This window comes from Pongo pygmaeus, chromosome 9 (assembly GCF_028885625.2).
Source record: "Pongo pygmaeus isolate AG05252 chromosome 9, NHGRI_mPonPyg2-v2.0_pri, whole genome shotgun sequence".
In the NCBI taxonomy this organism is placed as follows: domain Eukaryota; kingdom Metazoa; phylum Chordata; class Mammalia; order Primates; family Hominidae; genus Pongo; species Pongo pygmaeus.
Window position 1 is genome coordinate 46,715,424 of NC_072382.2, and position 15,030 is coordinate 46,730,453.

General features: G+C 41.4%; 1 protein-coding gene across 2 annotated transcripts in view; it reads right to left on the reverse strand.

Annotated features, from left to right (window-relative positions):
* Nucleotides 1–15,030, reverse strand: part of LOC129008432 (protein kinase C-binding protein NELL1) — a 931,522-nt gene that overhangs the window by 815,277 nt on the left and 101,215 nt on the right. For both annotated transcript variants that reach the window (XM_054440696.2, XM_054440695.2), the window contains exon 3: nucleotides 797–947. In XM_054440696.2, coding sequence (XP_054296671.1) covers nucleotides 797–947 — 151 coding nt within the window. The remainder of the gene's footprint in view (nucleotides 1–796; nucleotides 948–15,030) is intronic.

Genomic DNA, 15,030 nt, shown 5'->3' on the forward strand with positions numbered 1-15,030 from the left:
GGACTTTAGTACAAGTTTTTAACATGGCATTGAAGCTTTGCAATGATCTGGCTTCTACCTACCTCTATAATACCAGCCCTCATCGCCCACCCCAAACTCTCATCCCTTCCCCATACACACTTTTATGTTCCAACCACTTACCTACCCATGTGTTGCTTCTTAAAATCATAGCAACCTCTTTCTGAAATGTTATTCTTCCATCCCTTACTCCTTCACATTCAGCATGTAAAATACTCACTTTTTTTCCTTATACAACTATCATCTTTTCCAAAGCCTTTCTTGGCTACCACAACACTTAGCAGAATGACTACTCTTACCTTTATTTCCTGATTACAACTTTCTGGCATTGCATCTTCAATACTTTATTATATTTATTTGTCTATCTTCCCTACTAGCTTATGTGATCTTTGCAATGAAAATCATACACTGTTCACCTTAATATTCCCAGTGTCAAGTATAATCCCCACATAAACACACTGTAAATGTTTATTGAAGGTTGTTAAACATAACTAATTAACTGGCTTGATGACTAAATATGACAGAATGTGATTTTATTCAAAGTCTACCAGAAGCCAGGTGAGAAAGATACTCATGATTGGTCCTTGGAGAGCAAACAAGAAAGCCAGTTTGACCAAAGTAAATTCTTAATGCAAAGTAAATTCATGAATGTGTTCAACAGAAATGAGGCCTCAGTTAGATGAAAGTTTTCACGGGGCTACAAACTCTAAATCCCAAGACATTTTGTATAACCCATTAACTCTAAGGAGATTTTCAAAAGCAGAAAGAGCTTTCTTACCTGTGCTCCAGTCCTCGAATGGACAGCATCACTCCTGAAGTGGATGGCTTCTGCTGTACAGTGGCCAAAAAGGTGAATTCACTCTTGTTCCGGAACAGCTGAATTAATTTCTCACTCACATGAGGAGCTGCATGGATCTCTCTTTCTATGTCTAGGAATCAAGAAGAAAAGCAGGAGGAAACAGGAGAGAAGAAGGAGAGGAGAAGAGGAAGGAGAAGGAGAAGGATAGAGAAGAAATACAGGAGAAAGAGGAGAGGGGAGATGAGAAGGAAGAGGAGAAAAGATCCATGGTTAAAAATGTCATGTCCAAAGAATCCAGATTGTATTTTTCATTTTCCTCTTCTGTCAATAGTTTTCATTTTCAGGCACCATTCCCCACTCCCTACAGCTGCATTCATTCAATGCAAATCCTGGAAATGCTATCTCTGTCACCATGCCTACTTGTCACTTTGACAAGTTCACAATTGGCCAGACAGTGATTTTCTGGCAGGAATTTTGACAGGATGCTGAGCAATTCAGTTTGCTGCAAACAGATTAGGTTGCTGTAAATAAGGTGAGAGGTAGTCGGATAAATGTGGTCCTAAATTCAGAGAATCTTGGGATAATAAGACCCAAATGCCACTCAGCATCCTCCAATTTCACTTTTTCCATGGACACAGCTTCCTTCTCCCCACAATGTATATAAGAAACCTGTCCTTGCCTTGTACCTAGCAGATATTTACTAGCACTAACAATGTCAGACAACTCTGCCTTTGCTTAAAGAATAAATACAAGGCATGCTCATGCTCCACACCCGTGGCTGGAATTTCTCCATAAGCATGCAATGGATGACTTTCCTCATGAAATATTTATTGAAGTTGAGGCCGATTCAGCAGGCCTAGAGGTGTGTGATTCCAGCTAATCCTGCTCCTAGACAAAAATGTTTCTTTCTCCAACATCAGCATAATGAGAGACATCCATCACTTCATACCCAGACTCACCCTTGTCATGATAAACTGGGTGTTTTCTCATTATTTTACACTACATTTTTCTGGCATCAGAAAGGGGCACTAAGGGAGCAAAGTTAGAGATTATTCAGAGGATGATAAATGAACATTAGAAGTGTGTTTGGTGGCCTCCTCTCACATCCTGACCATCTCCTCTGACTGCAAGATAACTACTTGGTTATTTCTCCAGGACTACAAGGGAAGCCCTTGAAAAACATAGAACTTCAAAGGCTGCACTGCCCAAGCAATATCACAGACTGGTATATGGACCTTGAAGAATCTCATCCTAAAGAATGGCTTCTGAATAAGATATCCTTCAATTCTTGACCTCGGGCCTTAGTCCTCTCATCTGCAAAATGAGGGGGTGGACTAGCTGATCTCTTAGAACCTTCCCACCTTAGCCTTCTATAATTTTTTGAATTGCTGCTTCAATTTTATAACACAGAAAAGAACAGCACAGTCTTTCCCACCTGTAAGTATCTAGGCTATGAATGGCAGAAAGCAATGTTTGTCCTCCACCATGGAGACACCCAACCCAGGCAGATCAGTCTACCAGTAGAAAATCTACCTGCACAATAGTAGCAAGGCCTTCACTACTTAATTCTTAAGTGGTATGCTGTCAGCTTTTATCAAGCGTTGAGATAAGAGATAGCCACTTGAAAAATGCTTCGATACCTTCTACAAAATCCCAGCCAAAGACATTCCAGATGACATTTAAAACCTATTAAATGTGTGAGCAAATCACTCTGTAAACTAGAGAGTATTAGAAAATGTTTGTTAATATTATTTTTATTATCATTATTATTATCATTATTATTATTATTTTTTGAGATAAGGGTCTCACTCTGTCACCAGGTTGAAGTGCAGTGGCATGATCTCGGCTCACTGCAGCCTCCACCTCCTGGGCTCAAGCGATCTCCCACTTCAGCTTCCCAAGTAGTTGGGACCACAGGTGTGTGCCACCATGCCCGCCTTTTTTTTTTTTTTTAATTTTTTTTATTTTTTTTATTTTTGGTAGAGACAGGGTTTCCCCATGTTTCCCAGGCTGGTCTTGAACTCCTGAGCTCAGGGGATCCACCCACCTTGGCCTTCCAAAGTGCTGGGATTACAAGTGTGAGCCACTGCACCCTATTATCATTACTTCTAAGCAAAGATCATCTTAATAAATTCACCTACAAGTAATGCCAAAAAAAATTCAACTCTTAAAATTAAGTTATATGTTTACTTTTTACTTTTTTCTTCTTTACTCATCAATTAGAAATCAACTGATTGGTAGCAGATGCCTGAATTTCAGGATTGTAAAGCTTGGGCCCAAAGAAAAGAGAGCCATAAGTGATCAGCAATGCCTGCTGGAGGAAATGGATATGAATATCCTATCAGCTATGGGTATCGTCATCTCTCACTCAGTTCTCCCTGAGTGATATCATCCAACCCCATGGCCAATGGCCTCCAACTTTATATCTGCAGCCCTAACCTCTCCCTTAAGCAGTAAATTCAAATGTTCACCTTCAAGCATTTCAAATTGTAATGTGCCTACAGTGAAGCCTGTTCTCTTCCCGCCACTCTCAATTTTCTCACAGAGGTCCCAGTCTTAGTAAACGGTCACACCCTGTTCCTCAAGTCAAAAAACTAGAAATTGCCCTTGATTTTTCCCTTTTCTCCACTCTCCATATCCAGTCTAAAAACAAGTCAAGTGGGCTCCCATGTCTGGAATCTGTCCACTTCTTCCCAATTTCACTCTTAAAACTCTTGCCCAAGCCACTATCATTGCTCCCTAGGGCACTTCCAATGATCTCCTTCCCGCTTCCATACTGCCTTCTTTTCACCATTCTTCACACTGTAGTTAACGTGCTCTTTTTAAACTCTAAGTCCAAGACATTTCAGCCTCCTGCTTAAAATCCTCCAATGGCTTCCCATTGCTCATAGGATAAAATCCAGTCCCTTCAGCATGCCTGCAAAGTTGCACACAAACTGATTCTTGCCTGCCTCTCCCACCCCATTCACACTCTTCTCCTTGGTTGCTAGAGGAGCACACCAGGCCCACTCCCACCTCAGATCTTCATGCTTGTCCCTCTGCCCACAGTGCTCTTCTCTCTCCTTTTCACGTCCCTGATTCCTTCTCCTTCAGCTTTCACTGTAAATGCAATCTTCTGGCCTCTCCAAGGCAGACTCTGCATTAATGTCTCTCTAATGCTCCAGTCTGGGTATTTTCTTCATTTGACTTGTCATAATATATGTATTGTAATCCATTTATTATTTGCTGATATCATTTATCACAGTCTTGTTTCAAGTTTGTTACCTCATATTATTTCCTTTCTTTTCCCACTAGACTGTAAGTTCCATGAGGGCAGGCATATTTATTTATCCATTTTTTATCCACAGTTCTTAGTGCCTGGCACAAAACAGGCATCCAATAAAGGTTTACTGAATTAATTAATGTATTTTCCATTTATTTTTCTCATTTATATTGTTACTTCAAAAGTAACCACATATATTATGGTCAGAAAATAATACATCTTTTGGAAAACCAGGAGATAAATGGGTCCTTCTCAAATGCTCATGGCCATGAAAATTTATTTTAATGATGTTTGGTGCTAAAGAAGTCCCACTTCTTTGCAGGACACCCCCACTTAACAGTCTGATCTAGTCCTACCAAACTTCTGCTCACTCAGTCCTCCAAGAAAATGGAACATTTCTTATGCTGACTTTTATTATTTCTTTTTATAAATGATTGGCACACTGAAGTAAAGAGACCCCATTAGCACTCACTAGAGTGAAATGTAAGAAACATCTGTTTTGATACATTGAGGCTTTATGTGCATTCTCACTTTCAGAGAAGCCCTTTCAAGTAAATTTTGACCATGATTCAGATGTTAAAAAAACACCAACAAAGTAATTGTATTTCTTACAATATGCAGGCAGAAACACTGGACAGGTTTCAAAGGACTGAGATCACTTTGAGTTTTGCAGATGACTAGCTGTGTGACTTTGGATAAAGTACCTTACCTCTCTGAACCTCACACTCTACATCTGAAAATTAAGACCACTAAATTCCATGATCTCCAAGTTCTTTCCTAGTCTTGACATTTCATTTCAGTTAATCACTTGATCCTGCTCATAACTGCATAGCAAAAGACAGCACTGAGAGCAAATTCCATTTATTAAGAAACCTAGATTCTACAATTTTTCTCCTCTGCTGATTTTCCAAATTAACATAAAACATAAAGTTGTCAACTATTAAAAATAGTGATATGTCAGCTACTTTGCAGCAGCCTGCTTTTTCCTGGAGTTAAAAGAGCAACCAATGAAACCCAATTAATGGGAACCTATAGTGAATATTGTACTTCCATATTCAGCCACTACAATATGTATTTGCTGTATTACTTAAGAATATTCAATTCTGCTAGAGATAACAAGAAAAACAAATGGGACAGATAAAGCCCATAATAAGTGCTAAATTTAGAGAGCAAGTTAGAAACCTGTGAAACATGCTAAACATAGATTGAATACGTGGAACATAAGTGTGTTGAACACAGATAAAAAGGATTGAATAAGAGTGTTACTTACAAGTACAATGGGATGGGAGGACCAAGTCATAATGTGCATATCATGCCACCTTCAGAATGACAGTCATGTCATCCCTAAACCAACACCCATCATTGACATCCATTTCATCTCCATTCTGGCCCCACATGTACTATCCTTGAGAAATGCTAATGAAACCCATCACTGCTCACCAAATTAACTGGTGAATTACAGTTGTAGCCAGGATTACTTGCTTCTGAGTATTTCCAATAGAGGAAGCATGTGGGCTCCGGAAACCTCCCATTTGCTGAGCCCCCTCTCTTTTCATTAACCTCAGCTCCCGTCCTCATAATCACACCATCATCAAAGAAGCTGATGCAGCAGAGAGAGAGAGAAAAAAACAGAATATATGAGCAATGAATAACACAGGAACTGGGTGGGCTGGTGCTTCCCGCTGCTCACACTCAATCCTACATGTGTTAACCTACTCCATCTCTTTCCCCTGCTTCCTCCTAGATATTTTAAACATGATTCAAGTATTTGAATTTAGTCTGTCCGTGAGGCTTTCCATTTTGTAACCCTGGGTGTGTCCTTGGAGGCTACCATTGCATAAAGGTAGTTTCGCATACAACAACCACTTAAAGTGAATATTTCACATTTTTAAAACGGGGAAAAATGGCGTTCCAAATACTCAGGTTTTGCATGTTCTAGTTAAGAAGTGCTAACACAGCAGCAAGAGTTAAGTGCTTTTTCTTTCCCAGGATAAAACGGCTCTACCTAGTCATTTTTAAAGAAAGACTAAAAATGCTAATATGATGATTAAACATCAGCAAAAAAAAAAAAAAAAAAAAAAAGTGCTGGGTGAAGGGAGGAGATTGGAGAAGGAAAGAAATTAAATGAGGTGATCACACACTCTTCTCTGCCTCAAATAGAAGCAACTTCATTTCCCTCTTCCCTGATGTATAGAGTGAGGATGGTGGTGAATTTCATTGTCAACAAGCATATACCTTGCTTCCCCTATGCCAGGCACTGTGGTTGGCACTGGGGAAATAAAAGTAAAAATACAGTTTCTGCCCTAGAGGATAGACACATAAGCAAGACAGTTTCCTTATGACAATAGTTGCAGAATAGAGCAGTGCACAAAAAAACAGAGGAGGCCCATAGAGATTGGGGATAACATCATGGAGGAGGTATCATTTAACCTGACTCTAAAAACATGAATAAGCATTTACTAGGCAGGAGAGAGGTAGAAGAGGGCACTCACTGCAGCAGCATTGTATGGCTGTGAACTCACATGTTTTACATTATCCTGGCATTTTTCTTTTTCTGCAAGTGTATCTCTTACCACAAGTTCAGCAGAGAAAGCATCTACTTAACCTAATATTGGAGCAAATTCTCAGGCCCCTGATTGGCCAAGGGGTACCACATTAGCACAAAGCAGACCAAGAGGCAAAATCCCCACCAGCTCACAGCTAAGAATCAACAAATCAAGGTGGGAAAAGCAGCAGCAGCCAGAAACATATAAACACAAATGCACCAAGGCAGCCCGCCTGAGCCTTGACTGGTAGAGAATGCAGGCAACATTTCAGTAGTTACACTGAGAACCTCAAAATACAGCAAACTCCTGATATAGACAGGCCACATCCTTCTAGCCTGAGTGCCACATAAGCTCATGGTAAGAATGGCCCCAAAAGGTAAAGCAACATTTCTTAATTTGAAATGACAGTTGGCTTTTCATTTCTGAATGTAGAGGAAATTTGTCAATTCAGAACTGCCAACCATCAGTGAGGCAATTTCTGGTTTTGGAGGATGGGAGGCATGTGTCCCACTATTTGGTCTTGTGACCCTTCTTTAAGGATGTCAGATGTTATTGATCCAAGCAACTTTCAAAAAAACAGAAATCACTAGAAGACTCCCAGTTAATGTGTAAGGGATTTTCATCTCCACCAACAAGTTCACAATAATATTCCATTAAACCTCCATTCGTTCCAGAAGCCGGAATGAGAGAAATCAAATGAGGCTAATGCCCTGCACATGTCATCGCACTTACAATAGCTTTAGAAGACGTTATTATTATTATTCCTACTTTACAGATGACCAAACTAAAGCTTACAGAATTTAAATAATGTTCTAAAGGACACTGGGCTAGAAGGCTTGGTGCTGAGATTGCAACCCAGCAGGCTGGTTCCATGAGCTACACTCTTAACTGTGCTACACCTGCTATTCTCCAATATGTGTGATCTCAGTGCTTGATATAAATCAAGGGTAAATCACCATGATATACCCAGTGCCTGGCACTTTTGTGTTCACTCAGGAAATATTTATTGAATAAATGAATGAACAATCTATTTGTACATCCCTTATGAGGTAAATACCAACACATCTCCATTTTACAGGTGAAGGAACTGAGGCACAGAGAGGTTTCATGACTTGCCCAAGGTCACATAATGAGTGGAGACAAAGCTGACTCTTGCCCCAGCAGAGTCGACTGTGACATTCCATGGCATTCAACTGATGCTTCTGCTTACTTTTCATCCTCCTCCCTTTCCTCTTCCCCACAGCCCACACTCCCACATTCCAGCACCACAAGCCTCACATCCCTTCTTCCCAGGGCCATGTTCCTCCCCATTTTGATACACTCCCATCTGCAGCAACCTCTGTCTTCTCTCCCTCTTTTTCTGATAACAGGTTAATTGTTACTCCTCAGGCCAGTTTTCTCTGACCACCCCAGGCAGCTCAGGTTCCTGTCTTTATTTATCTTCATTGTACTTATCACAATTGTCAGAGATTATGTATATAATCATTTACATGTGTAATCATTTTATTAAGTGCTATATATATATATATATATAATTTTATTTTATTTTTATTTATTTTTTTGAGACAGGATCTCACTCTGTCACCCAGGCTGTTGCCCAGGCTGGATCATGGTGTGATCTTGGCTCACTGCAACCTCCACCTCGCAGGTTCAAGTGAATCTCCTGCCTCAGCCTCCCGAGTAGCTGGGACTACAGGCGCCCACCACCATACCTGGCTAATTTTTGTATTTTTGGTAGAAGATGGGGTTTCGCCATGTTGCTCAGGCTGGTCTCGAACTCCTGGGCTCAAGTGATCTACCCACCTTGGCCTCCCAAAGTGCCGGGATTACAAGCATGAGCCACGGCCCCCGGCCAAGTGCTATATTTATTCCCCACCGGACTGTAAGTTCCATGAAGAATTGCCTACCACTATGGACACTACACCTAGCACAGTGCCTGGTACATGGTTAAGCCTCAAATCTTTGTCACATTAATAAATTATATCTTGGCTCCAAAGTCTGGAACACAATATAAGAAAAAAGGTTTACCAAATACACGCAAATATAACCCAAACCTGTTGAGAAAAAGTACATTCAAGTAATGAGCTGCCTAAGGAATAATAAAGCCAGTTCAATGTCCCCAACTCCTCCATTAGGGGACTAAACCTAAGGCATCCTGTGACACATGGTATTAACCAATTTTTTGTAATTACTATGCCATTTGATCAAAAGAGATTCTGGTACCCCCATAATTTTGCTAATTAGATAGGTACTATAAGACAGATGAGCTCTTCTTAAAAACATTTGACAATACTAGTAAGGAAAATCAATGCATCCCCTATTGCTAAGAAATTAACAACGTGTAGCCACTCCTTTTTAGGCTGCCTCTCCACACTGCCACCCACCAGCAATCAAGTCCCTTTATCCCCATCCCCCTCATCCCCATACCTCCCACCGCATCTCAGTGAGAAACACAGGAATAAAGAGAGAGTTAAAGTATGAATGCCAGCTCCATCTGAATCACAAGACAGGAGAACAAAAAGCAAAAGAGTGGTGAGAAGACTTTTATAATACAATTAACAGTGCATTATATAGTCAAGAAGCTATCCAACAGTAGAGAATGGCTAAGTAAATTAGGATATATACACCCCATGGAAAATTATGTATGGTAATATAATGATATGAAAGGCATTGAAATAACATAGGAAATGTCCAGCCAATACTCTGAAACAGGTATACAATAGTACATACAGCATCATTTCAAGTCTATGGTAACATAAAATTTATTTCGTATGCATAGCAGATAGATAGGCATGGCCTTCAATTTTGTCAGCAATTGGGAGCTAACATGGGTGAAATTTTTCTTCTTTCCACATGTCTGAATTTTCCAAATCTTCTCTGAGAGTTATTGTAAGAAAAAAAAAATGTTTATGCTAAAATATATGAGCTCATCATAGAAATGGGAGAAACAAGGACATCCTACAAAAGAAGAAAATAAGCACCAATCACCTTGCTTTCAGTCCCACAATTGTGTATCCTTAAATCAGTGAGGACAACAGGGTTTCTTTTTTTTTTTTTTTTTTTTTGGCAATAACTGACCAGCAACCCTCCTCAGGTGCCATTTTAATACACACTGATTGTCAAGAGTCTGAGAACCCCAAGGGTGTACTCATCACATAGTGTACAAAACTCTAAGCACCAAAGGTTGCTGGGTGCAAGCAAGAACATCAGTTCCAGCAAGAGATGCTCTCGATGTTCTTATAAAGACATGAGGGCAGTCCTTGCCCTGCCCTCTGCTAACCACCCATCCACTCATTTATTCATTTATTCATTCATTCTTAACTTTGAAAACCTTTACTGAGCACTCCCTGAACCAGCACTGTGGACAAAAAGCTAAGACACACCTTCTATTCATGAGGAGCTAAAAATCTAGTAATAAAGACACAAACAAAAGTGAATGGATCCTGCTCAGCTTTTCAGTTCAGAGATATAAGAAAAGTAGAGCCAGGCACGGTAGCATACGCCTGTAATCTCAGCTACTCAGGAAGCTGAGACGGAGGATAACTTGAGCCCAGGAATTCTAGTCTATCCTGAGGAACATAGTAAGGAAAGACCCTATCTCTAAGAAGAAAGAAAGAAAAAGAAAAGAAAGAGAAGTAGGAAGGGAGAGAGAGAAAGAAAGGAGAGAGAGGAGAGAAGGAAAGAAAAAAAGAAAGGAGAGGAAGGGAGGGTGGACAAAAGGAAGGGAGGGAAAGAAAGAAAGGAGGGAGAGAAGAGAAGAGAAGAGGGGAGGAGGGAGGAAAGGAAGGAAGGAAGGGAAGGAGGGAGGGAGGGGGGATGGGAGAGGAGGGGAGGGGGAGGGAGGGAGGAAGGAAGGGAGGGAGTAAGGAAGGGAGAGAGGAAGGAAGGGAGGGAGGGAGGGAGGGAGGGAAGGGGATGGGAGGGGAGGGGAGGGAGGAAAAAAGGAACGGAGGGAAAGAAAGGAGAGAGAGAAGAGAAGCAAGAGAGAGGAGAAAAAAGGTCACGTTTAGGTCATGTCATCATAGGTCTGAAATCACCTGGAGCAGGACCAGAGCATGAGTCCCTCATCAGGGACTTAATCTCCCAGGTAAGAGACAATGTAGGGTAGTGGTTAAGAGCTCAGGCTCTGAAGCCTTACTGTTTGGTTAAGATTCCAGCTTCAAGCTGGGCGTGGTGGCTCACGCATGTAATCCCAGCACTTTGGGAGGCTGAGGCAGGCAGATCACTTAAGGTCAGGAGTTCAAGACCAGCCTGGCCAACATGGCAAAACCCCATCTCTACTAAAAATACAAAAATTAGTCAGGCCTGATGGCATGGGCCTGTAATCCCAGCACTTGGGAGGCTAAGGCAGGAGAATCGCTTGAACGTGGGAGGAGGAAGTTGTAGTGAGCCAAGATGGCGCCACTGCACTCCAGCCTGGGCGACAGAGAGCCAGACTCCATCTTTAAAAAAAAAAAGAAAAAAAAATCCAGTCTCACATCTTATCAGGTATATAACCTTGGATAAGTTAATCTCTCTGCGCCTCAGCTTCCTCATTTTTACAAATGAGAATAAAACCACATCTACCCACGGGGATAGTATAAAGATTAAATCAATAAGTACATGTTAAACTCTCAAAACTGTCTTCCACATAAGAAGCACATGACAACTGTTAGCTTATTTGGTATACAGCCAGGACAGGCCCTGGGTCCTGTAGGATGGGTGGGGTACCAAGCTATGGCAGCAGCCACCATGCCAAAAGAACCTTGGTGCTACAGCTGGGGCTGAAGTAAAGGTCACACTGATGGTTGGTTATGGCTGTGGCCCAGCAGGAGGGCATTGAGCAGGTGAGCAGGGGTTGCCAGCCAGGGTCGGAGGCATGATTAGTGGTCAGTTCTAACTCTTCTCTGTTAAAACAAAAATTGAAAATTGGGCAGAGACTATGGGACTTCCAGCCACTCCAATCTAAGTCCAGGCCAGCCAATTTCCAAACAGTTCTGAATTTTTTATTTTTGCTAGATGTCAAGCTAAGGACTTTATATATGCTAATTTAATCCTCATAGCAGCCTAGTGGTGTCAGCATTGCTATCTCCATTTTACAGATGAGATACGAAAAGTTAAAACGTGTTCTACTAAGTAGTCTAGCTTGAATTCAAACCCAGATCTGTCTAAAGCCAACCATAACGCACCACTGTCCCTCAGCACCATCTATTGGCTCAGACAAACCAGTGTTTGAATCCCAGCTCTGCCAAGTACCTGCTGTAAGACCTTAGGTAGCTGTTTTCCTTCCTTCATCCTTGAGTTGCCTCATCTGTAACACTCACCTTCCAGGGTTCAGGAATGAATGAATGAATGAATGAATGAATGAAAAGTGCCTAATATTTAGGTAATAGGCACTTTATGACATTTCTGAGATGCTTTAAAAAAATGCCCAGATATCTAGACATTAAAGTCAGGGCTTTAACATTTTCTAAGCATATTCATATACATGATAATATTTCAAATTCATAAAACCAATTAAATGGGCATTAATAGCCTCACTTTAAAAATGAAGAATCTGTGGTTTATAGAAAATAAGTGACTCATCCAAGATCTCATCTCTAGCAAGTAGCAGAGATGTGTCTCTGACTCCAACTTTGTAGCTTATTGTGTATATTTCTGTTTGGCTTCCCTAGTCCCCAACACGAGAGCATCATTACACTTCTCTACTCCAATGCTATGCCTCCCCTACGTAGCAACACTCCTCCTCCCAGAGCCTAAACTACTCCGTATATTAAGGGTGTCATCTCTAGCCTGCTTTGGTGGGCTGATCTAATTATAATTCTTTCCCTTTTGTGCACAGTCCTAATTCTCAGGCATGAAAGAGACATTTTTAAATGCTGTATTGGCCCTGACCTTGCCACATCTACTCAGATTCAATAGTAAACAGTAGGGCATCATGTTCAACTGCCAAGCTCTGTAATTTATGATTATTCATTATAAATCACTTTTACACATTACTTCAAATGCTGTTTTTCAAGAATAAAAATCTGCCTGCATTGAAATGCACAGTGATTTTAATATGCAAACCTCCTACAGAGATGATGTCTCATTTTAATTATTGTTTCGGTTTAATGGGTTTTCATTAAATTAGAGGATGGAGCAATTACTAGGGTGAACAGCTAATGTTTCAAAGGTAAGCTCCTGTGGCTCCGTGGGCAAAAAGACAGTTGTGGCATAGAGAAGCAGAAAGACACACTCTTCTGAATAAGCTTGTATTCAGCCTGACAGAAAACAGCACCGGAAAGATTTTTCCCCAGCTTCAAAATACAGCTGGCATCCCCTCTCTGTGATACGCAAACAGCTCTAAGAGTATCTTTAGAACTTAGAGGTATCTTGAGGTATCTTAATCATATGACTTTTCTATCAGGAATCTAGGCTTCCCCATCATCAGACTAGAAAGTGCTCTTAAAAGTCCACACCCTGCAAGGCGATATGTCAAACCACAGGAAAATACTCCTGATGAAACTGTCTTCATTCTCACACACAAGTAGTTTAGTTGGTTTAGTGGATTAATGTCTGACTTCCTACCCCTGGGAAATTGGTCCAACTTCAGCATAGGATGCAATGACCAAAATCTTATTAATTAGCAAACTGTCAGAGGCTCAATGAGAAATGACTTTGGTGGCCTCAGCAATATTTCACCCCAGAAACTGCACAGATTTGACACTCAGGGACCAACAGGGCAGCATTATCTCAGATAGAGGCAAAGGAGTTAATGAGAAGTAGGAAAGGAGTGGAGAGTGAGAAGTAAAGTTGGCTTTATTGGGGTCCCAGAGGTCAGTGGTGAGGGACATGACTCAGTACTTGGGGAGGGGGACCCTCTGCATTGCAGAAGCCTGCACTTGGGGAAATGGAGGGGGCTTAGTAAGCTTCAAATATGTAATTTCTTCTCTCCAATTGAGCCAAAGGAGAGAGCCAGGGGAAGCTAGAGGGGTCTTTCCAGAAACAACTGTGCAGGTTGTTTCTGGAAAGACCCCTCTGTCCAGTGCAGATCTGGCTACAATGTGTGCCAAATAAATAGTACAGGAGCCTCTCACCTTGCTATCGGAAGGAGGGGAAAAATTCTTTTCCACAGCAGCCAGGAGTCATGAAGCAATGTCAGTCCCTGGTGAACCAGCAAGAACTAAGTGATGAATAGGTACCCTCATGCTCACCACCACCCCACCCTCCCAGCTGGTATTTTTGACAGGAATAATTCGGAGCTTCTCAATATAATGCTTTCTTTTCAGCTCCTTTATTTCCACTGTCCTAAAAAGCACATCATCAGCTCTTAGATCACATACATTAATCTAATTACATGCCTTGTTAGCTAATTAGTTCCAGAGTCACTGCTAAGGAGGTCTCCCTCACTATTTATCTATCTATGTTGGCCACAGGGTGTTTGTGCATTCAGGTTCCTGGGGAAACTATGCAATTATCAGCCTTCAACCTTGCGCTCAGGAAGCACAGTGAGGCTTTCTGGACAGGAAACAGGTCACCTGAAACTCCAAGCTTTGAACAGAAGCTCCAAGAAATGTGTGCATCTGTCCAGAAAAGGGGCTATGGATGTGGTGGATTTTTTTCCTTTGGCAGACTTGCTGTTTTGCTCTGAAAACGGACCTCCTCTTTAGAGATGTTATTCTGACTGTATTAAACATTAATATCCCCCCTTAAAATGAATCACCAGAAATGCCACTTGCTCCTTGAGCTCACGGCCTGTTGCTATCTGGCTGCAGGATCTTTCTCAACCAATTTCCCACTTCAAACCCTTCCAAACAAGAGCCATAACTGAGGGCTAAAATTATAATCCTCATTTACTGAAGCTTTTTTAAAAGAAATGAAAATGTCAATTTGGGGGAAAATTGGTCTTTGATCATTGTTGCAAATAATTTGGCTCTTGCATGTCCTAGGGTAAGAACATTGAATCTGTTTCAATAAATTATTCCTTCAGTGTATTAAATAGAGCCTTTGTGATAATTCATTTCAAAGGATGCCTGGTAGGCTCCCAAGCAGTCTTTTCTACTTGGGTGTCATCTAACTTAGACAACAGATATCTTTTCAGTTCCCTGAACTACCCATACCAAGAGTAGTTGTAAGTTCATCCTTGTGCATTCCCAATTAGAGTACTTGTCAGATCTCAGAGCGCAAGACATGGGAAGGGTCTGAAGCACAGCCAGGCACAAGTGGGGGTCTCCATGGGGACAACATCTCAACCCTTCTCCCTCCCAGAGTTCCAGCCACCTCCGTGCCTATCCATGCCCTGCGCATCTCTCAAGGCCCAACCCAATTCCTCTAACTCCATGAAGCTCTAGCACCCCAGCTGAAGGTGATTTTCCTCCTCTAATCCAAAATTCAATCACTCACCCATTCAAAGATGTATTTGTGGAGTATGTTCTCTGTGCCAG